This window comes from Buteo buteo, chromosome 4 (genome assembly GCF_964188355.1).
Source record: "Buteo buteo chromosome 4, bButBut1.hap1.1, whole genome shotgun sequence".
In the NCBI taxonomy this organism is placed as follows: domain Eukaryota; kingdom Metazoa; phylum Chordata; class Aves; order Accipitriformes; family Accipitridae; genus Buteo; species Buteo buteo.
Window position 1 is genome coordinate 51,617,083 of NC_134174.1, and position 23,287 is coordinate 51,640,369.

At 36.4% G+C, this 23,287-nt stretch overlaps 1 protein-coding gene across 2 annotated transcripts in view; it reads left to right on the plus strand.

The window, feature by feature from the left end:
- Positions 1 to 23,287, plus strand: part of MYOF (myoferlin) — a 72,801-nt gene that overhangs the window by 6,215 nt on the left and 43,299 nt on the right. For both annotated transcript variants that reach the window (XR_012650128.1, XM_075026083.1), the window contains exons 2-13: positions 11 to 66; positions 963 to 1,054; positions 11,935 to 12,043; positions 13,261 to 13,345; positions 15,523 to 15,683; positions 16,200 to 16,328; positions 17,786 to 17,848; positions 17,961 to 18,011; positions 19,604 to 19,634; positions 20,096 to 20,211; positions 21,452 to 21,578; positions 22,875 to 22,978. Coding sequence is in view for 1 of the 2 variants with exons in the window: in XM_075026083.1 (XP_074882184.1) it covers positions 11 to 66; positions 963 to 1,054; positions 11,935 to 12,043; positions 13,261 to 13,345; positions 15,523 to 15,683; positions 16,200 to 16,328; positions 17,786 to 17,848; positions 17,961 to 18,011; positions 19,604 to 19,634; positions 20,096 to 20,211; positions 21,452 to 21,578; positions 22,875 to 22,978 (1,124 nt within the window). In the remaining variant the exon portion in view is untranslated. The remainder of the gene's footprint in view (positions 1 to 10; positions 67 to 962; positions 1,055 to 11,934; positions 12,044 to 13,260; positions 13,346 to 15,522; positions 15,684 to 16,199; positions 16,329 to 17,785; positions 17,849 to 17,960; positions 18,012 to 19,603; positions 19,635 to 20,095; positions 20,212 to 21,451; positions 21,579 to 22,874; positions 22,979 to 23,287) is intronic.

Genomic DNA, 23,287 nt, shown 5'->3' on the forward strand with positions numbered 1-23,287 from the left:
GTATTTGCAGATGAAAAAAAGAAAACAAAGAAAATTGACAGTGAACTTAATCCTGTTTGGAATGAGGTAATTTTTTTTTAAATCAGTTCTTGGTCTTTTTTAAGACAAAGTGCTTGTAAAATTAGTAAGTCAATTTCTACAGTTGTGAATATCAGTTAGGAACAGGAACTAGTGATATGTGTTCTTTCAAGGTGTTAGTAAATGCAGGTGAATGGATTCATCTTGCACCTTGTGTTTCAATTCATTAAGTAATGTTTTTAGGTAAAAGTAGATGGATATCTGTTGAGTTTGTGGCCTAGTTTTGTTCCCTCTTACTTTGGACCAAATGATATTTAGCCATTGCTTAGCCACATGTATGGGAACATAACTGGATCCTTTATTACATACTAGGAGAAAACCCTACAGAACTAGAATGAATCATGTACTGAAGTTCCTCATGACTTATTTGTAGGACTGGTCCTATTTTGCATCTTCAGTAATGTTTTCCTTTGGGAAAATGTTTTCTTAGTAGTGTTTTTTCACAACCAGAAATGAAAGTTAAAGATTATTCTTACATTTTGTAATTAGGAGTATAAAGAAAGGGAACCTACAAATATTTGTCTAAATTCAACAGCAGCTGACTTCAACCAGTATTGCAGGGGAATAGTATCAGATCTTATAAATGATAAGAAAATACTTATGTTAGTGTGAGAATGTAGAACTGCAAAAGAGGTTATGGCTCAGTATTAAACAATCTAGTTCTTCTTCTGTTGTTGTTAGTAGTAACTAGCAAATCAAGAATGTGCTATGAGCATGTTCCCAGATTTTTAACTTTGTTTTTGCAAATGGAAGCTGGTCTGGTCTGTCCCTCACTAAAAGCAAAATTTATTTCTAAATAATTTGGTGTATATGCTACTCTGCTGTTAATTAATTTACACGTGACTTGTAAATATAATTTGGTTTTGCTTTGGTTTTTTGTTCAGATTCTTGAATTTGACTTGAAAGGAATTGCTTTGGATAATTCATCTTCCCTGACAATTATTGTGAAGGATTTTGAAACAATTGGACAAAACAAGTATGTTATCTTTTTTTTTCCAGTATTAAGCACAACTTTCAATACAGAAGTGCAGGGAAAAAATGGAACTGATAGTTGCTGTAGAGAAACAATGGATGCAACTGGATGGTTTCTGATGTAATACCTACTTGTAGCCTATAAGCCAGTGGGCTTTCCATCCCTCACCAGTTGGATTGTTACTTTGAAGCACAGTGTCAGCTTTCTTTTTATGCTTAATTTTAGACATGCTGAAGCTAAATTCAAGGACTATTTTAGGCATTTAAAGCAGGATTTGGGTAAAATATACATTCCTTCACCTATTACTGTAATTTGAAAACCACAGCTGCCATATTTCACTTGTAACAAAGGTCCTTGTGTAACTAGATTTATGCCATTACAGATACATGGTGCAGGTTGTCATCTTGCAGAGTGGTGCAGGGCAGTACCCAAGACTACTATACATGATAAGTGTCCAGAAAGTAGTTCTGAAGAACTTGTAATTGGCATTCTCATAGCACAGCTAACGCAAACCATCAAAAATTACAAAATGCAGTTAAAGCCCTTAACCATCTTTAAAAATCTCCCTGAGAGGCTATGTTTTACATCACTTCTTTAAGTCTTGCCTAGGAAGAGGGGAAGCCTAAGTTCAATTTTCTATCGTGTCTGGAGGGATTGAAGTCCTAGACTCATCTCCTAGAAGACTGACTTAGTCATCAGGATAAGTATGTTGAATAAAATACAAAAACTGTCTTGGGAATGGAATCTGGGTTTCTGTTGTCTTGAGTGTCCTTGCTAGGGGGGTCTATGAAATGTCATGTTCCTACTGTACTATTCCTGGCCCAATGAATCATGAGTTCTCTGCATGGTCATTAAAAAGCTTGAACCTGAAAACAAAAGTAACTTCCCCAAGATCAGCTTGCAGAACTCTTTTTCAATGTCAGGTGTGAGAGTAAATTCTCTCACACTGAGTAGGGAAATGAATCTGTCTGCAGTTGTTGGCCGAGTGTTACAAACCTCAGGCTTGTTGCATATATGGAAGATTACCAATGCTGTTGCTACCTCCTCTTCTGGTTATATTTTAAAAACATTGTTTAAAAATGGATTGAGGATTTTTTCTTTGTTTGGTGGTTTTGTTTTGGTTTGTTGGGTTTTTTTAAAGAAAATATGTAGTTTGGTATTAAGAGAGTCTTCTGTGGAAAGTAAATTGAATAACCTCAGCAGAAGAAGAAAATGGATATCTAGCTTCCCATTCCTTAGAGGACTTGAGACTTATAAAAACGAGGTGGGAGGCCACTGAGAATTGCCTTTTCTGACATTCATTTCTCGGAAAGGAAAGGCAGAGACTCCTACTATCAGTAAAGGATTTAGAGTTTAGGTCTGCAGTAGATAGAAACACCCATTTTCATGATGCCCCTAACATGCAGGAATTTAAGGCTCTTTCCCTCCTGCACCATTTCTGGTCGGTTAGTACTGTTAGTGCATGTGGATAGGCTTGAATCCTACTCTAAAAGTCTAAACTCTACCAGTGCAGTATGTACAGCACCTAGATACCTAAAATTGGGTTCTGCATTTTTCAGATATCTAAAAATCAAGTATCATGGGATCTAAGGCTGCAGATCTTTTTGTGTATGGTCTTTTTTTTTTTTCATTTGTGAGAGGCTAAAGGACAGTTTCATTTGTGCAGTTGTTTGTTGATTCCTCAGTGCTCAGCCAAAAACTTCTTCATGTAGCAGTAAGATGCTTAGATTTAGTTTTGACAAAATCAGGTTTTATTATTAATTTTAGAGAACTGAAGATAACAAACAGTAGCTATATCTATGTGTGCCTGGAAGGATATCACACAAACCAAATGGATTTCCTTCAACTAAAAAATTACAAACATGTCTAGTTTTTCTACATATGAAGTAATTACAGCAGAAAAGATGCACAGTGTGTATGATTTTCTGTAATTTTTTTATTTTTTTTTTTAGTTTAGTTGTGCTGTTGAAGACACTGAGAAAGGAGCCACCTTGAATTGAGGCTTCTATCTTATATAAAAGGAGATGACATTATAAAAAGTTGTAGAATACTGAAATGCTGTCAGGTGTCCCATGTTGGCATTTAAACATTTTTTGTAGGTTTATACTCCTACAGAACAGGAACATGTAATAAGCAAACATAAAAGTAATTAAGATGTCTTGTTCAACTAACTTTTAAGAGTAATCTTTGTATTTTTCAAACTTTTTTTTTTAATAAGAATAGATTTGTTCCTGTGAATTGAGTTGATAGGATCTTTTGACTGTGGCCATTGAAAAAAATTTAAAAATTGTTGCCATGAAAAATTAAAATGGTATATGTGGGAGCACTAGAATTCAATTAATTCACATTCTACTAAAAAGTATACTATATAAACTTTAGTAAAGCTGGAGGGCGCTTTTTGTCATTTTGACCTGGACTTTGAAGTTCCTGCTGTATTTGTGATGAAACAAATACATAACACAGACTCTAACAAATTTTATGTGGTTCTGAACAGAAGATGATAGAGATTTAAAAAAAAAAAAGTATCTAGAATTTTGTAGGATTTAAGCTTTAATTTAATATCAGAATTGGAGGTGTACAGGATACTTTAAAGCAATGCATGCAGATCATTTCAACGAAGAAGACATAAATTACCAGTTGAAATTGTTAGCAACCTTTTGTGTTCTGCATGCCATTTGTTTTATGACTCATCACACAGAAATAAACCTGGGCCCTGAAATCACCTGCAGGAAAAGGGTAAGGTCTTGGGTGGCAGCAAGCTAATTGGAAAGCTTTTCTTTTAGATAATCTACAGCAGGTATAGAGTGTATTGTTTTGAGTTGAAACATGCTTGTACTAAAAGCTCTGGCAAAGTCTAGCAGTTCTTTCTTAGCATACATAAGATAAAGCTTCATCAATGTCTTTAATCTTTAGCTGTCCCACAGTGGTTAAGATCTTATCTCTGCTTAAATCATAGGATTTTTGTCTAAAAAGGTAAATATATACATTTGGACAAGCATTATTCAGAGATTTTTTTTTAATCTGTGCAGAAAAAACAACAGCGTATGAAAAATTAGATGCCATTTCCCTACTTCTTTGTATAAAGTCCTAGCTTTTAAACAAGGATCTATTTCTCTGTTCGCTGCACTCCCATGCTCCCTCTTTTCTGTAAATGCCAAGTAGTGTTAGCTGTTGCTATTTTGAAAGGGAGTATGTTATCTTCTTTCCTTTTTTTTTTTTTTGTGTGGCAAGTTTGGATATTTTGTGACACTGAGCTAGGCATACATTCATATTTATTGATAGTAGTCCACTTCCATTGTTAGCTTTTCTTTACTACTTTCTGCCTCCTCCCAATATGTGAATTCAGGTTTTTACAATACTTCAACAGCTCTGTCATAAAATCACTGTGAGTCAAGCCAATGCCCTCAGATCTCTCATTCTTGAGATTTCTGTAGGTCAGTAAAGCAGGAATATGTTGCATGCCTCTGGCTTTAGGGAAATCCCAGAAATCACAGAACTTGATATAGGAAAGCTTGCCAGTAATCAGAATGTTGTGATGGATTTTATAACATATCAGAAAATAAAGGAAAGTGCTTATCTGAAGCCCCTAAAATGTTTCACTCTGTACATGGGCCCAAAGCTAAGAAGGCATGTGTTGGGTTTTTTTCAAACTGTATTTGTAAATATCATCTGGACTCATATTTGTAGTGCTTAACCCCCAGCTTCTGCAAATGCCTGTTTGTTTTCCTTGGGTTTATGCACTGGTTTATGCACCACTTACTTATTCTGCGTACAATTTAAAAAATGAACCAGTAAAATTCTTTGGGAAAGTAACTTCCATGTATGGAGCTGTGCAAAAATATGTGTAGTCCATACCAAAGATAGAGCAAAACCTTCCAAGTAATGCTCTTTGAAAATAAATCCTCAGTAACTGCCACATATTTGCAGCATGTGATGTGTTTGGAAGGGCTGTTGGCAGGGAAATGGGGTAAGGGGATGAGAAGTGGGACACATGAGTAGGCTTCCTGACTGTAACAAGATAATAGGAAATGTCATCTTGGATTTCGTTCAAAGACACAAAGCACTGTAACAGCAGAAGAGATTTGGTATTAATGAACATTCACATTTAGACAGAGGAGCATATGAAAGAGAGAGCATGGAGTAAGTTTCTCACATATTAGCATGCATGTATGCATAACCTGTGTTTCTATAGAGTTACTGATTCTATTGACTAATACTGAGTTTGAGAGAGATTTAGGACTGCCATATCCCAGTTTTGCCATTCTTTCACAGTATCCTCTTTAATACTTAAGAAAAAGTCTATAGTTAGATACATGCCTGCAGTGCTGCAACATTCCAAAAAGATGCTTGGTGGAAGAGTGTGCAAATGATGCTCAAAGATGGAGTACAAGGCCTACCTAAGGTCCTTACTACTGAGAGCTATTATAATAACAGTTTAAAAAAAAAGGGGGGGGGGGAGAGAATGGAGAGAGGGCTGGACAATATTGTAATAATTTTTACTTGTAAATTTGATGTGGTTAACTGAACTGAAGTCTTTCAGAGGTAAAGGCCCATTATTTCAGAAACCCAGGGTTTGCCATGTGCTTTTGACATTATTCATGAGTGGACCCATTAACCTGGGAGGTGTATCTGGTGTTTAAGCTAAGTGGGATCTGCGTATAAATCAATAATCTTTCCTTTAGAGGTTCATGGGTTTATATATTTTACTTTAAAGTCTAGACTGAATTGGGATTTAGTTTTTGAGTGTAAAGGGTACATCTATGTGACTGTGTTGCCTGAGAAAGAGCACTGAGAAGAAACTACACCATGGCTTTGGCTTTATTTTCTCTCTTCTGGAGGAAAATAAGCAATGGGGATTGCTGTTGCTATCTTCAAGGTAGATACAACTTTTGCTCAAACATTCTGCCACAGTTCTTTGCTGCAGTGTAGGCTAGAAGCAGAACAATGTGTTTCTCAACCCAGCTCTCTCTTTGGCTGCTCACTCACAAAGCTCCTAGCCAATACACAATCTGCTGCTCCATGCAGTGCTACTCCTAACTACTTCTGGGCACCTGGTCTGTTGCTGCGCCTAAGAGGTAACTACAGAACCCATACTCCCCTCTAGAACAACACAGCAGAAGATTGCAATATAACCCATGATTTGTTACAACTCCTAGAAACTTACACAGCTGTTGATCTAGCCCATTCCTGTTGCAGGAGGAGGAGCACAGTGGCTGTTACTCTGTTTTTACACTGTGCCAAAACACTTAACTCATTGCTTTGGCATTTACAAATCAAACCTGAAAGAACATTTGAATATTTTTCTGTTTCTTTTTTCCTGGAGATAGAATTTACTGCTTCATTTACAGGATCACTAAACTTTTGTAGATAGATTAAATGAGTGCTCTTCATGGTAAAAAGACACAGTCAATGGAAAACATAAATAAAGCAAACCACACTGACATGTATGCAGACAGACCATCGTAGAATAAACTAGAGAGGACTCATATGATCCACGCTTAGCTGGATTTTCCAGCATGAAGATGTTTGAAAAGAGAACACATCTGTTTTCTATTATGTCTAATACTGTTAGTAGAAAGACTTCAAACTCTCAGAACACAAATCTTTATGCAGTTAAAAAACAAACAAACAAACAAACACCCCCAGTTCAGTTGTCCCTGTGAAGTTAAGAAAAAAAATGTTAACAGGAAGTTAGTCGTGTCTGAATGAAGTGATTTTCATTCTGTTTGAAAGAGAGTTGGGATTATGTGTTTCCCCATGTTCTTTGCATAGTTAGTAACCTAGCGACACAGAGGAAAAACAGATTGGGCGCACCCTTTTCTCAAGCAGAAAAATGCAGCCACAAATGAACAGTGCAGCAAATTATTTAATCATGTTTAAGTATTTTCCATAGTTAAATAACTTCTAGATTGTTTGAATCCTCCTACAGCTGTACAGTTTTGTGTGGATTCTTTTCTGCGTCAGTGTGGCTGTGCATAGTTGCACATTTTCCATGCATATGTTGTATGCAAGGTCCAGCGTGGTTATGATTCAGTTTGGGGGTTTTCTGCCTTGCACAAAATAGTACCTGTGCTTTGTTTCTTTTTTAGAGTTTTTTCTTGCAAAGAGTATTAGCAAATAACTAAAGAAGATAAAAATAGTTGGTTTGCTCTTAATAAAAATTCCAAACACAGCACAAATAACAGAAGGTGGGTGTTGGGTCTTGTAGCATAGAATCTGTAATGGAACATATACACTGAGAAAGAAAGGTTGAGTGTAGCAATTATAACTGCAGTGTGGGATCAAGTTTGCTGATGAGAATAATCAATATAAACATCTGCAAAAATAAACCCCTGCCAAAGTAAACCCTTAAAAATAAGTCAAAAGGATTTAAATGCTTGACTCTCAGGGGATTAAAATCACTGGGCTTCCAGTAGAAGTAGCATGTAAGCAGCTGGAGGACATGATATGCTAAAGAATTTAGTATAAATTGCTAACTTCAAACAGAGGAGGAGTAATAAAATGGTTGGTACTGTGAGTTAGCATTTCCTGATCCAGAGAAGGGTGTGAAGTTTCACTTCTCTTGGTTATTTGGGCAGCTAACAGGAAGTGCTAACCACAGCACTAACGGATTAATTAGCTTTGGCACAAATGCAACACTGTGTTTAATAGTTGGTCATCAGTAGTTCATTGATTTCATGCTGATAAACTAAGTATTTCCCTTTGATTACAGGGGTGGAAAGTATCATAGGCCTAGTACTGATTTGAAGTGGTTTAAAATCCACGGTCTTTGCATTTATCTTTGGTATCTTATTCAGTGGTAGACCAGAATGTTTAAACTGCTTGTGGCAGGACAGTTTTTTTGCTTTACTTCTGCAAAGTTGGAAAAGTTTAAAAGACCTGGCTGACTGGGCACTATACACATACAAGTCTTGGGGATGGCAAAAAAGGTACTCAAGCAGAGTTAAGAAGCCAATACTCATTTGCTATCTACTGCCAAAAGAGCTGATGAACAAAATGTCAGAGGATGTATTGAGGTATTCCAAAAGCAGAAACTATCCCACTTGATGGTGGCAAAGAGACCAGTGTGATCTGGAATTAAACAGGCGAGTGTTGTCTGCCTAGGGAAGAGGAAGAAGCTGAAAGAGCTCCAGCAAAGAGCAGTGTCCTTTGAGGATGAATAGGTGACAAAGTCTTTTCAGCTGTGCTGGAAAGAAAGGACTTCTTGTCACCTTGAAGGTCATGACTTCAGAGGGGGATTGCATGCAATCTTGCATGCAAACACCTGAAGGTAGAAAGTCTTCAGAGTTCAGAGGAATGCAGCAACTTCACAGTAGTCATGCAGAGAACTGGGGGTCTAGTTACGTATCAGAAGCAGGTATAGCAGCAGACCTTGCAGCAAAGCATTAAACAGCCATGAACCATTAATGGACGTGTTGTCACAACAGCTGCTGCTGACTTGGCTGACTTGGTTTACCCAACTTAGCCCAAAGATTAGAGACATGAGAGAAGCATCTCAGGAAAAAGGCTTTCTCCAAGACCTGTGTAAGTGACAAAGATGAGACTTAGTGATGACCTTGAGGCATTCCCTGTTACATTTGAAAATATTACTTCAGCTGTTGAGTAGCTGTATGATCAAAACCCAACTGGACATGGTCCTGGGCAACCTGTTCTAGCTGACTCTGCTTGAGCAGAGGGGTTGGACTAGATGATCTTGAGTGGTCCCTTCCAAACTCATCAGTTCTGTGGTTCTGCTAAGGGAGGGGTGAAACATCCCAAATCCAGTAAACAGGACCACTCTGGGGAAGGCAAAAGACTAACTACCTAAAGCTTAGAAGTAGGCTAAGGTAGTGTATAGGGTGAATATTAGATTTCTTACTCTTGCTAGAGTGGAAAAATACTGGAGACTATTGTTGCCCAACCTGTCAAAGGAGGGGGAAACAAAGGACTTTAGGGGCAACTAGTAACAAACAAGTAGTCTATGTAACTGACTCCTTCTTCAGTCTTCTGAAGGTTGTCAGAATTTTAAAAACGATTACTGTGTATTCAAATGTGTACACAGTTATCATTTGCACAGGACAGATGAGGATGTAGAAATGGAAATTTACGCTGGAAAATTTCAAAAGCACTACTGTTGAACAGCTGTTCTTGAGTTAATATCACCGGATAGGTGGGTGTGGTTGCTGAAAGAGTCATCCAGATGATTTGAGACTGCGTGACTTCTGAACTGAAGTTCTTTTTGGAGTTAATGTAAGTCACTCCAGCTCATATCAAATCAAAAGAGCAAGTCTACAAAATTTTTCTACAAATGTGCATAGGAGAAGATTTTCTTTGCCTTTCTCCAGAATCAGATTTGGCCTAGCTGGTTTTGGGTAGTCTTGTTGGGTTTTTCCCTTCTATGATACCTCAAACTATGTATGTTTCTCTCTGTTATTCTCAAATGGTAAGAAAGGCATAGTCACGGTTGAAGGATTTGGGGAAAATAAGAATATTTGGAATTGAAAGTTTTTTTGATTCATTTTGCATTGAAGGAAAAAGAGTGAAGAGAAGTTGGTTTCTCTCAGTATGCAGTTGTGTAAATGAAGTTGTAGGAATAGTTTGCCATTTGCTTATATTATACTTGCTTTCAAAGCTATTACCATGTTAGAAGGCTATGTAATAAAGAGAAAAATGCATTAAGCTACCCAATATTTTTCTCTCTTAACTGCTTTGGGATTTGCAATTGTTACAGAATGAACCTTTTCTGCTTTTCTTTGACTGTTGAACAGTATCAGTGTCTGTCTGCATGGCACCTGCTCTTTACATAGAAAAGTTTGGTCAAATATAGAGGGAGATGTTCTCTTTGGTGTGTAATGTCAGACTTGCTTGACTCCTATATAACCCCAATTTTTGGAATGTTGAAGCCACAGGGGAAAAAATAAACACTCTTTCTGTTTAAGAGAGACCATCTGCTGTTGTTTCCTGAGCTAGGTAGACTTTACTCTTTAGTGTCTAGATTTGCTACATCACATCATAAGCAATGTGAAATAATACTACAGTTAGAGGGATAAATAAGACCACTGCATGTATACCTAATGTTCCAAATCTAGGTTTGTCTTGTGGGTTGAATGCAATTTTGATTGCATAACAGGAGAAATTGCTTCTTAAGCTCCCTAAAGTTGAGAAATGTGTAGAGTCAGTGTTTCAGCTAACGCCCAGCTCTGCAACAATTTGTAAAAAGTGAAAATGTACCTATGGTTAATCTAATGCTCACTGAAATAACTAGGTGTATTTCAATAGTTTTTTAAAGGACACTGGATCAAGACTACAATATTGAATACAGGTGTCCATTCAGTAAAGGGAGGAGAGGCAGGTGTTAAAAATGGCATCAGAGTTTCAGTTATGGTCATCTTAAAGGTTAGAACAGCTTCATGCATTTCCTCTGCAGCATGGCCTGATCTTAAACTGCTTTTCACATCTAGCCCATCCCCTCTGTGTGACAAATATGTGAGGCATAGCTGGAATATTACTGTCCTCTGGCAATCTGGGGGGCAGAAGTGAAAGGTTTAAGTAGTGAGTCAAAACTATCAAAAAGACAACTGGAATTGGAGGAGTAAGATGAACTAGGAAAGCAGAGTTGACTGAGGAGGTGACAGCACCAAAGTAATTCTAACCGGTCATTCAAACAGAAAGTGTAGTTATTTTTTGTGCACAGCTAAACAAAAGTTGTAATGTGTAATACCTGGAGTGTATATTTGCAGGAATTTAATGTTTTATACTTACCTTTCCTAATGTAGTTTGCAAAAAGTAAATTATGTTCTCATGACATAGCACCTGAGAGTATTTCCATGTCAAAAAGTGCCCTTCATCCTTAGCTTCTCCATGAAAAAGCAATATAATGTATTCAAAGGGACCTCAGTTAAGTCCTCTGCGTACAGATCCTTCTTCTGCTTTGGCGGCAAAGCTGGTAATTTGTTTGTAAGACATGTTCGTTGTAATATTTACAGGGTGAAATTATCTTAGGGTTTTTTCACTGGCAAAAATCTCAGTTATTCCAATAATCTACTTCAGTATGGGAGTGAACTGCTATTACATACTATGGGAACAAAATACAGTGCCAGATATCATGAGACCAATGCCAGCCACACTGTTAGAAACTCTGCCTAGGAGAAGTTTCTCAGGTTAAAAGTGCATGCAGTTTTCACTTTTTTGAAGAGGATGGGCATGACAGATGCAGTCCCAAAGTAGGCAGAAGGAGCTCAGGAGAGTCTACTGCATCATGTCAGATCCCCTGAGTATCCTTTGGTAGGCCTCTCTAGAGCCATATCGAAACATTCTGAGAATTCAGAGGCAAGGATATGAACCTATTCCAAAATGTAGAGTATGGGCAAGAAGATTAATTTTGTGAAGGCTCTAGTAAGCACATTGATTATGTTTGTTCTGTTTCATTGTATTCATTACAGAGATCTGTGTATGTGGTTTTGTGTCTCTGTGTCATCTAGCTTTTATACATTACTTCTTATCTGAAAGTTTGCAAAGCTATATAGGGGAAAAAAGTGTTACATCCTTTAGTTTAGCAATGAGAATTCAGTGGCTGAAACAAGTGACATGGTTGTTGAAAGTTATACAGAAGATTTTTCAAAAATACACATAAAATTTATTTGAATTCAGGTTTTTAACCTCTTTTAGCTTAAAGCTGTGTCTTCTGTAAAGAACACCAGCACATTTAAGTGCAGTGAAACAGAAAATACAAATTAGCAGTACACAATCATTAGATAACATTTGCAATGATCTTTTGTTGTGTCCTGGGTTTTCAAGTCATGGCTGGAGTTATTTGGTCAACTAACAGACACTAGCAAAAGACAAAAGGAAACTTCTGTTTGATGTATACTTGCATTCTAATAATGATTTTTACTTCATTTCAGATTAATTGGCAGTGCATCTGTAGCACTTAAGGATCTTGTAGGTAACCAAAGCAGATCTTTTCCCTTCAAACTCATACCTCTGCTAAATGAAAGGGGACAAGAAACTGGAGTGAGTAGCTTACATTTCCTTATTTTACTGCATTCTTGATCAAAATGCTCCAGCAACAGGGCTAATAGTGAAACAAAAATATTTTCAAGTTATTTTTACTTTATAAATTAAATGCTTGGAATTTTGTAGCAAAAGCTCCAGACAGAGGAAATTTATAACAAGATATGATTATGTCTATACCATCTGAGTTTGTTTAATATCCTTTAAGTTAGATAAATTGTTTTCTGTGTATGTATTGTGTATCTATATATATATGTTATAAATATTATGGGCCACAGAGTATGCATGGAAATCAGCCTGATGTTGAAAAAGAGCTTTTTCCTAAGTACCAGATGGAGTTCCCATATGTACTTTTTTGCTGTCTTCTTTCTAATATCCACATGGGCCATAGCACTGATTCTAGAAAGCACAAATCATGTACATGTTCACTGCCAGCTCAGTTCAGAAAGTTACACAAGAACTTGCTTAACTTGGTTTAGCAAGTGTTTAAATTTAACAGTTTATTAGTTATTAATTAAGTGGTTTCTAGAAGTGGGACCTTACTGTGTTTGTGCAGTCTAGCTGTTAAGGCACTTCATAGTGCATTCTAGTACACTTAATAATAAGAGACTTTAAGGGAAATTTCAGTATCTCATCATCTCTAGTTTAATATCATGGTTAGTCGGTCACAGGGTTGGTCTTTTTTTGCTGACTCCTCATGTTACTGTGGCAACTAGGAATAATAATGGCTTGTTCAATAATCCAAAACCACAGTGAAGCACAAAAAAGGCAATTCTATAATTAGAATGAAAAATGTCATAGTGTTTCTTCTAGGATGGCGGTATGAACAAGCAATTAGAAGAGCCAGATAGGAAATTTTACTTATGATTCAGACTCCTTACGTTGTTCATCAGATAGTGTTATTTCTCACTGCCTTTGTTTTTCCATCTGCAAATTTAGGGTGTCACCCAGTCTGTCATGAATATTGTGGAACTAAATAAATTAACATTTGTAGAACACCTTATATACTTGTATTGTGACAGATTTTTCTAAATATAAACACAGTGATTCCATTTGTTAGATATTGTTTTAGAGCCTATTCCATTAGCTGCAAATTGTGTAATCTTTATTGTTCATGTTCTAACAATGTTCATGTACAGTGTTAGAACAACTTACTGCTTTAAGTCAATTGTTGTGAATACTGTATGCTACATAAAAAACCGTGTATTTCTCTATAGGCAACAATTGATTTGGTAGTAGGATATGAGCCACCAGCTGGACCTGCAAATCCAAATGATCCAGGAGGGACCAGTACACAAGAAGGTATTTCAGTCTTTTCTCAGAACATTATTGTTAAAAGATCATGGAGATATTTAAGGTAAGGCAAGAAAGTGATTCAACAAGCATTATTCATCAGAAAAAATGTAACCAGAAGCAAGCATGTCAAGACTGCCAGATAGTGATTTTAAAGAAATTAAGGATGATTCAGAACTACAGCTAGGAGGAAAATTGGCATTTCCTGACATAAAATGGTTTTTAACGTCATTCTCTCCAGTGGAATCAGGTTACAGAAGAATGATGTTGCTTAAAAGCTTTTCAAAATGGCTTTTGTTCAGGAAAGAAAGGTTTTTGAGCGCTCAAAGAAACAGCAATTACCTGCTGTAATGCTAGGGCTAACCAAAAAACAGGGAAGCCATATTTTTAGAAAAATATATTCTACTACTTTGAATGTCAGGGAGCTTTGTGAAAAGATTTTCTTAAATTGTTAAACTTTTTTTTTCCTGTAGAATAAGTAAGTTTTGAAAGACACTGTTGTATCTTATATTAGGCTTGATATTTGACTAGCCTATGAAATACTGTGATCAGCAGGGAATATTCTTTGGTCTCTATATATCATATTAACCAGGCTTTTGCTGAGAGTGTTTTTGAGATCCTCTGTTTTTCCAGACTCTTAAAAGAACTGTGAAGTAACAACAGGTTTTTGCAGTTGACGGGCAAATAATTACCCTAATATCCAGGCTGTGTTTGTGCAGAAAGAAGTAAATGTTACAAATGTTATATGTTTGAGGAGAAATAAGTCAGTTTGACCATTATCTGCTGATAGATAATAACATAAGAAGGAAAAAATTGAAATGAGGAGTCTTCTGGGAGGAAATTTTGATTCCACTGACTTTACTGAGAGGTGTTCTTAGGGAGTGGAAGGATAGGTAATGCAAACACAAAAGCCATGTGTTAAATTTCTACACTTCAAAATAATTTTATAGAAATGTGGACTTGAAGGCTAAAAATGCAAATTGACTTCTATGAGATTATTTTGATAGCTTTTTTAAAATGTACTTGACTCTAAGGTAATACAGGTAAAATAAAACATGGCAGGGTTTTTTGCTAATATCCAGCAACTGCATGAAAATTGTTTCAGTGCAAGTTATCAAACACAGCTTAGTTAATTATTGTAAATACCTGTTTCCCATGAAATGAAATCACCTCCCCAGCTGAGATTGCTACAGCTCAGTTTCAGAAATTAAAAATTAAGTGCTAAGTGTGTAATCAATCGGTTGCATGGATCCACCCAGGCAGACGGATTTTGAGAGATGTTAGGGAGGTGGGATCTTCCAGTTACAAAATGTCAATCTCTGTGTTTTATACATCTCTTAGAAGGAGAGAACTGAGGACTTCATTATGCAAAGTGATCATCACCCTGTGTTGGCAAACTAATTCATAAAGTTAACAAACATTCTGTTAATGCTAACCATCAGAGACGCAGCTTGTTCTTCCTGTAGATTTTACCATAGTCATTGTCCTTTAGTTAAGAAAAGAAGCTGGAAACACAAGGGAGTGACACACTAGATATTTACGGATCCTGTTTTGCAATACTGGAATCTCACTGTATGATCCAGTATTGTAGTATCATGTGGTTGTAGAACAGTCTTCCACAGAGATATTGTGATTTCAGAACTGTCAAAGAGGTTTACTAAGAAACTTTAACTTATTCCACAGTTAAATGCTGTGGAGGAGGATTCAGAGTTTTAGTTTGGATGGCAGATCCTAAATGTCTTCAAGTTTTCAAGATTCTGAAGTAAAAAACAATGACATACTATAGCCCAGTCTTGCTGCTGGGAAACAGCTTCAACTGGAATAAAATTAATCACTGCTGGTGTATTGTGAACTAGTCTGGTGACAATTACAGCTGAACTGTTTTTTGCTAAAACTTCAATCAGTTGGTTCAAGAAAGTATATGGGAATTGTATTAGATACTCTCCATCCTGAAGAGGGACAGATCTACACTTAGTTTGGTTAGGATATAAATTTGTTCTTAAGCAGGCTAAAATGACTAGCTTTCAAAAGCATTTGTAAGCATGTGGTTAGCAAAAAAAAATTGTTGAAATGAGATAATAATACAATTTCAGTGGAACTCTTGGATATCAGACTCTTACTCCTATAACTTTAACATCAAGTTGTACTATTTGTTTATTAATTGCACTGTTTTTTTATTGTATGAGATGGAGAAGATGATGGAGGTTATGAGGATGGCTTGGATGGTCCAGTTGGTGATATCACACCAACAGTTCCAAGTGGCACGAAGGAAGCCCAGCTAGCTAAACGCATCACCAAAGGAAAGAAAACACGGAGAATCCTTTCTAACAAACCACAAGATTTCCAGGTAACAGATTTATTAAATGTTGCATGTTCTCTTTTTCTGCCTGGCATCACATTGTTCTTTTCACGTAGCCTGAGCATAATTTAATGTCAGATTGTGCAAATCTAATGCACTGTAGAGACAATTATTGTCTTCATTTGAAAGCCTGTATTTCAAAAGTATTCTTCAAATTTGCCTGTTACAGTGATGTCCAATTTTGCAAAGTTCTGACTGAAGTCTAGATGAACCTTATTTATTGTATAGTTGTATAGATTTCAAACTACAATAGCAGCTTTAAAAATAAGTAGTAAAAGCAAATGAAAAATTTTTTACTGAAATAATTATCCCCAACTTGTCTTGTAAAATTCAAGTAAAATTATAGTTGCTATCATAATTAAGTTTGAAATGTCTGTCAGTCCATAGCTGCCAGCAACTTCAGGTGTTGGCTAACCTTTTTGGTGTAAGAAATTGTTGTCACCAGGACGATAGATAATATAGGGAATGTATTAATACAAATATTTGAATTATATTTTTTTTCAGATTCGTGTCAGAGTCATTGAAGGTCGTCAGTTGCCTGGAAATAACATAAAACCAGTAGTCAAAGTTCATGTTTGTGGTCAGACACACCGAACAAGAATCAAAAGAGGGAACAACCCATATTTTGATGAAGTAAGTGGCATAAGAACACTGTAGCTGAAATGTGGATGCTATCACATGTAGAAAAATAGTTATTACAGCTTTCATTATCATCAGTGAATAAGAATATGCTAATATTTAAGGGTAATTATGGCTAATAACGCATTTTGCAGTTCCCAGTCCCTTTATGTATTCACATCAATAAGCACATCTCTACTGCTGGCAGTCTTAGTAGATAAAGCTATCTAGAAGGAAGTCAAACTTCAGCTGAGATGTTTGGAACATGTTCTTTGATACAGTTGGCCATGTGACATAACAATGACTTTGAATAGTTGTGTGCAGGTTATAAAATCACAGAAAAATTAATTAGGAATCATTATAGACCTCTATGGTGTGTGCAGATGAGCTTTCTATGTAATGCTTTGGGTCAGTAAGACTGCCACACAGAATCTGGAAATGTCATTGCCTTGCTACCCATGATTTGTAAAAGCACAACTAGATTTCTTTGTCCAGAAGGGATCTGTACAACAAACACACTGAAATACAGCAGAGAATTCAAAGCCCTATAAGGGACACAAGAATGATCGCATGTCTGGAAGAATAATGTTGCAAAGCTTAAGCTTAACAGAGAGAATGCTGACAGATAACTCTCATTACCTGGATGTGTGTGGAAAATTCAGAAAATTTTGGAACTGGGTGGCAAGCATGTTTAACACATACAGACAAAACCAAGGAAGGTATAAAACTTAGAGACTTGAACTAAGCTGTAAGTAGCAGTCAAGATTTATGAAGCAGTGGTAAAAAACAGGGAAAGGAGAAAGCCAGTTGCGTCTTGTATTGAATCAATTCCTAGGCAGTCTCAGTATCCAGACTAGGCTAAAAATGCGATAGGAGGGACCATGTTTATGTACCTTTCCCTTTTGTTGGATAAAGTACTGACTGGAGTGTAGCTGGGCTCAACAACCAAACTTAGTGAGGCATGTATTATTAATAAAACAAGTACCTTCATACTGTCAAACTATCAGATTTATTCCTGTGGCCTTGAATTTCAAAGATGCAAATCATTACAATCATTATCACCACTAGCGCTAAACAAGGCTTTTTTGACAGCTACAACAGAGACGGCTAGACCAGGATTGAATGTCCTGGAAAATGAACAACCTTTGTAATTCCCAAAGTTGTTCCCCTGAGGAAAATGTGAAGTGCAGAGCAAGGAGCAAGGGCAGTGCTGAAAGTCTGCAGCACAGCTATGCCTACTGCATTCATTCAAATTGAAGTTGTGACTGTGTTTTGTCTATTTTGTACTGTTTATTTACTAAATTTAGTTTTTTATTCTGCATAAATTATCATGTGTCCAGGAAGGAGGCGAGTAAAAGTCCTGTAGCAGGCATGCTTCACAAGCCTCTTAAATTAATGTTTCTGCATTTTCTGTTCAGAGAATTATGTTTGTCATTTTGAGACAGGTTTTTTGTTTGTTTCTACCTTAACAGATATTTTTCTACAATGTCCACATGACTCCTTTAGAGTTGCTTGATGAAACAATTAGTATTCGGGTAAGGAAAAATGATGCATGTTCAAAAGGCTACTGGATGCATATAGTATTGTCTGACCATTTCACTGTGATGTTTAGGAACATTGCTGTTTCACACCTGTCTGTCTTTTTAGGTGTATGATTCTTATTCTCTACGAGCAGACTCTCTAATGGGAGAATTTAAGGTGGGTATGAAACAACTTCCATATCTTGACTAAATTAAATAAAATGAGAATTTTTTTAAGTACTTGTTTTAAATGTTGAAATTTATACTACTTCAGCATGGGGCCGAATAATTACCTGATGATGTCTTCTCATGCTAGAGACCATTTGCTCAAAGCACTAGTAAACATTTTTCTTATTTGAGTAGAATATTATTGTTACAGAAAATTGTATGTTTTATATACCAAGTTCTCTAACTTGCATCCAAGAGAAAAAAATATTTACCAAAAGGTAAGTTTTTTCCTCAAAAGGTATCAGGGTGATTATTCGGTATGAGGTAGGGTTTGAAGAGATAATTTTATTAGATAGATAATAGGCAGAATAGTGATATGTGTGGCAGCATAAAGATACACATTCTCAAGTGATGTGCAAAGATATTCCTTTGGTCAGAAGTTTGTTAAGTAACAGAGATTGTGGAAAAGTCTCTTAGTTAAAGTAATTTCTGTGGTTCTGATGATATTAGTGAGATTGTCTTTATTTGTATTTGTTATAGTCAATATTGGGAGGTAGACATCTGCCTGTTGAAGTATTCCTAAAGCAATACAAAGAATTCACATGACAATTGTAATGGCTACTGGGATCCCATATTATGACATTTCCAGTATCAGTGTTCACTGTATTTTCTGTTTGCTTATTTTGTACTGCATAAATTCATTAGGTCTCTAGACCAGCTTTTCACAAAAAATATGCATGTGTGGAAGAGTGCTGTTTTCTAAATGAAGCAGTTTCTGCCACAAAGCTGGTTGCTTTTGCTTCTCACTGCTTATTACCTATGTAATTTCTAGTGATTCAGACAGCGGTATATTGCTCTGTGGAGGATTGATCATTCACTAAGCAGGTGACAGCATGTCTTTCAGGTACTTTCTGTTGCTGCAGGCACACATTCCAGGAGAAAACCCCAAGGGTAATTCTCTCTAGAAAATCACCCTTTCAGACTTTATCTGCAAGGAATACTAGCCCCAACTGCGATGAGCAAACATACTTACCTTCCTGAACATGTCTGAAATCTGATACAATGAATACAATCATGGTATATGTGCAGTCTTGTCCAGATTTGACACAGTGGGGGCGAAAACTGCCTGTGATCTTAATAAAAGAAAAAGGAAATTATTAATGAAAAAACAAACTTCATTTCTGGAACTGGAGGATGAGATGTTGAGCAGGAAATAGAAACAAGAGAGTTCTGAAAAGCCTGTCTGAACATAAAATAATGGGGAAACCTAAGGAATTCAAGAAGCACTAAGCTAGCCCCCTCTTCTGTCTCTGATAAATGAAAAAGCTGGGAATCTGAGGAAAGAAGAAAGTAACTACAACTGTTAGTTCTAATACATCTTTTCTTGCATTTTCTTCTTGGCTGCTGTATCCATTCAAAATCCCTCATTTTTCAATGTAAGGCATTTTCTCTTCATCCTCCCAAGAATATGATATGTAAACTTTCTTTTGTTTGTGAAAAGATAACAATGTAGTAGTACTCATGGAAGATTGAGGGAAGTTGCCCTAGCATTTTTCTGTTTTGGTATTTCTTCAGAGGTAATGCCTTTGATCTTTATTTCAGATTGACATTGGCTATGTTTATGATGAGCCTGGTAAGTAACAGTTACTTCCGAGCTTCTTTCCTAGCTTGAAACTTGAAACATTTCATTAAATTTCTAAAGTAAAAGAAGAAAGTTAATAGAAAGTTATTTGAGATTTCTGCTTTAACTTTAAAAAATCCAACAATATATAATTCTTTTTAGTGGTTTCAAGATGAAGTATAAGCACCTAAAATTTGGATATTAGTTTTGGTATCAAAGACCTAAAATGTGAAAAATAATGCAAAATTATTTGATAAGTATGTCCCTGAATTAGTATGCCACAACATTTAAACACCACTAGATTTCTTGTTTTGAATGGCACTATTGAGACCTGTCTAGGACAGAATAAATTTTTAAAATAATAAGCTTTAGGATAAAGTATGCTTTTGGAACAGTTGACTTTGATTTTATGATTTCTGCCATTTTGTAATGGTTATTACTGGGGGTGCGTGGTGGTGTTTGTTTTATTTTAGGCCATGCAGTCATGAGAAAATGGCTTTTGCTGAGTGATCCTGAAGATACAAATTCAGGAACTAAAGGCTATATGAAAGTCAGCATGTTTGTCCTGGGAACTGGAGATGAGCCACCAGTAAGTTTCATTTAAATGTTTTTCTTCCCCTCTCCACCCCACGAATATTTATTCATGTCCCCCCAAAATTTTTTTAATACTGTATAATTCACTCTGTGAGCAGTATTTAAAAGTAAGACAAGATTTACAAGTTGTTTCAAGGGTATCCAGTAGTAGGTGGGTAACTCAAAGCTTATTTTGTTATCCTGTCCAATTAAGCAACCTCTGGACCAGCTCTGGGTGTTTTGATCTACCATTTGTAGATACTTCTTCACATCCTAGAAAAAGTGGAGATGTATTAGCCTGGTGTTGCATGCAAGCTAATATCTAATTCTCCTTAGCATAGCTAATCAGGCTGAGCAACATATTGATACCAGTTCCAGGACTAAGTCAGGAATGTCTTCACTACTATGTAATGTAGACAAGCCCATAGAGAAACCTGAGTACCAGAAAGCTCCAAATATTTGCCAGGTGAAAATCAGACCTATCAGTAATTACAAGTTAAGCATATATAATTTGATGCATATGAAAGCAGTAGGTAGTTTTAACAATCCAATCCTTAACTGTCTGCTGTTCTGTCAAGGTAAAAACAGGCTCTCTTTTCTGTGTGGCATTTTTCTTACTTGACCATTGTTGGTCAATTGGTGTGACTATTAACTTCTGCTGTTCTGCCTGCCTGAGATTTTTTGCATACTGCTACTCCTTAGTTAAACATAATATGGTCCCCAGAACCATGGAAGATCTTATTTTTCCATGTTAACTCTTCCTTTCTGCTATCCTCATGATTCTTGAAATCACAAGGATATGTCTAGTTATGGTGAAATTTGTTATTTCATATTTGTTTTTAAATGAGGAAGCGGTAAGTTCTGGTAAATTATATCAGAGTTGTATGCATTTTCTAATTGCAGTAAGATACCTTACAACAATATTCATCTTGAGAGGAGTATGAAAATTGCATGAAGTTGGCATTGTACAAGTGCCAAAATCATAATCATCTGATGATGATGATGTTAAAAGTGTGATTATAATGGGCTCCTGCTATTGAGTACTTTAGAGATAAAAATGTAAATAAAATAGTTTAGGTAGAATTAATTTTTGTGGCTTGATAATTTGATAAAATCTCATTCTTTATAATTAAACTGACAACAGTCTTCTATCTGAAGAGTATTGTGGGCACCAGTTTAACTAATCACCTTAATTCTGTACGTTACTCTGTCTTTCTTATGTACCAGATACTATGTACCACTGTATCTCCCAACAGGTTGAAAAAAGGGAAAGAGATAATGAAAGCGATGATGTGGAGAGCAATCTATTATTACCTGCTGGAATTGCACTTCGATGGGTCACTTTCCTTCTCAAAATCTACAGAGCTGAGGACATTCCTCAAAGTACATATCTTCTTACTACTTGTCCATCAGTGTATTTGATTACTATCAGAAATATTTGCATTAGCTGTTCAGAAACATTCCTTGAACATAAAACATCTTGAATGTTCTACATTGTTACTTGAGCCAATAATTCTGTGATGGCTTAAGTAGCCCATTTCAAGTCTTTTGGTAATTCTCAGTAAGTCTACTTAATTCTTGTAATGCATAATTTAATGTGTTACCCATTAGATTAGTAATGCTCATCTGTTGCCGAGTGGGCCACACAGCTTCTGGTAGTGGGAAAGGGTCATCTTCATTAGCCATTCTCCAGTTGCAGAAGCTACATGCAAGTACGTAACATTCAAGTACAGTTGATCTGCAGGTAAACTGGATGTTCTGTGCATGTCTAGCTCAAGTATACAGTGCATGTGTCAACTTCCTGTTGGATCCCAATCCCTGACCACTTTCAAGAGGTTATCAGAAAGCTGGTTCCCTGCAGCCCTCTTTTTCAAGGCCATTTAGATCCTAGAAGATAAGTAATACTGCTGATGGCCCCCTGCACCTCCCTCTTTCCAGCAGTCTGTTAATTCTTCTTCATAGGTGCTCATAGCTGCAGCTATTTTGCAATGGGGGAAAGGCCACAGGACTGCTGAAATCAGTCACCCGCTGCTGTAATGGCCAAGGCAGTCTGTATTGCTAGCAACCTGCTCCTGAGTGGCCATAGGAAATAAGTAACTAGGAAGTGGCTGTATCCCAGAAAGCTGCATGCAGTTTGTGGGCTGTAAATTGCACACCATAAGCTTAAATAAACAGCCTTGGAGGGCAGGGGAGCTTGTAATCAGTTTGACCTTAATTTGTTTAGTGAGATTTTACTTGTGTCAACCCTATATTGCTGAGACAAAGGCTATTTCTCTCATTATATGCCATATGTGTTTTCTGATAGAACATAGGTGGCTTTTATCCCTTCTTAGCATAATTTCTCACCTATATCTGTGACAACAAATGACAATGTCTATGGGTACATGCATAATGTTTTTCAAATACCACTATGCCTCTAAATTCAGGAGCACATCAACACTCCTTATGATATTTCAAAAATTTATATTCTTGAAATTGCTCCTAAGACTAAATTCTCCATTTTTACCAGCAACACTGTTCAGAATTTTGTTTATCAGATTAAACTTCACCCTACCTAGATCTGTAAGCTGGTTGATTTTGGTGGGATTGCTATGGACAATTTATTATTTAGGCTGAAAAAATAAATAAAATAATAATAAAAAAGCATAAACCTTAATTTCTTCTTTGACACCTCTCCAGTGGATGATGCTTTTGCACAGACTGTCAAGGAAATATTTGGAGGAGAAGCAGACAAGAAAAACTTGGTAGATCCATTTGTAGAAGTTTCTTTTGCTGGGAAAAAGGTAATTTAGTAAATATCTGAATCTTTGTATTCTAATCATAGTCCTGAGAACAGATTTTGTATGCCAATAGAAATTTTTATGTTTACTGAAATTATGGAAGTAAAAAAGCATTAGCCCTAAAGTTCACTTCATAAAATGAAGACAAACTACAAGGTACAGTAGAATGGGTGTAAAGCTGATGACTAATAAAAGGAATGCATGACTGCTAGGAACTGATGGATGCCAGATTCCTTGACTACTGGTTGTTCCTGATTGCTTTTTGTAACTGATGGTGCAGATTTTTCTGGACAGGTTAACAGCATTTGTACA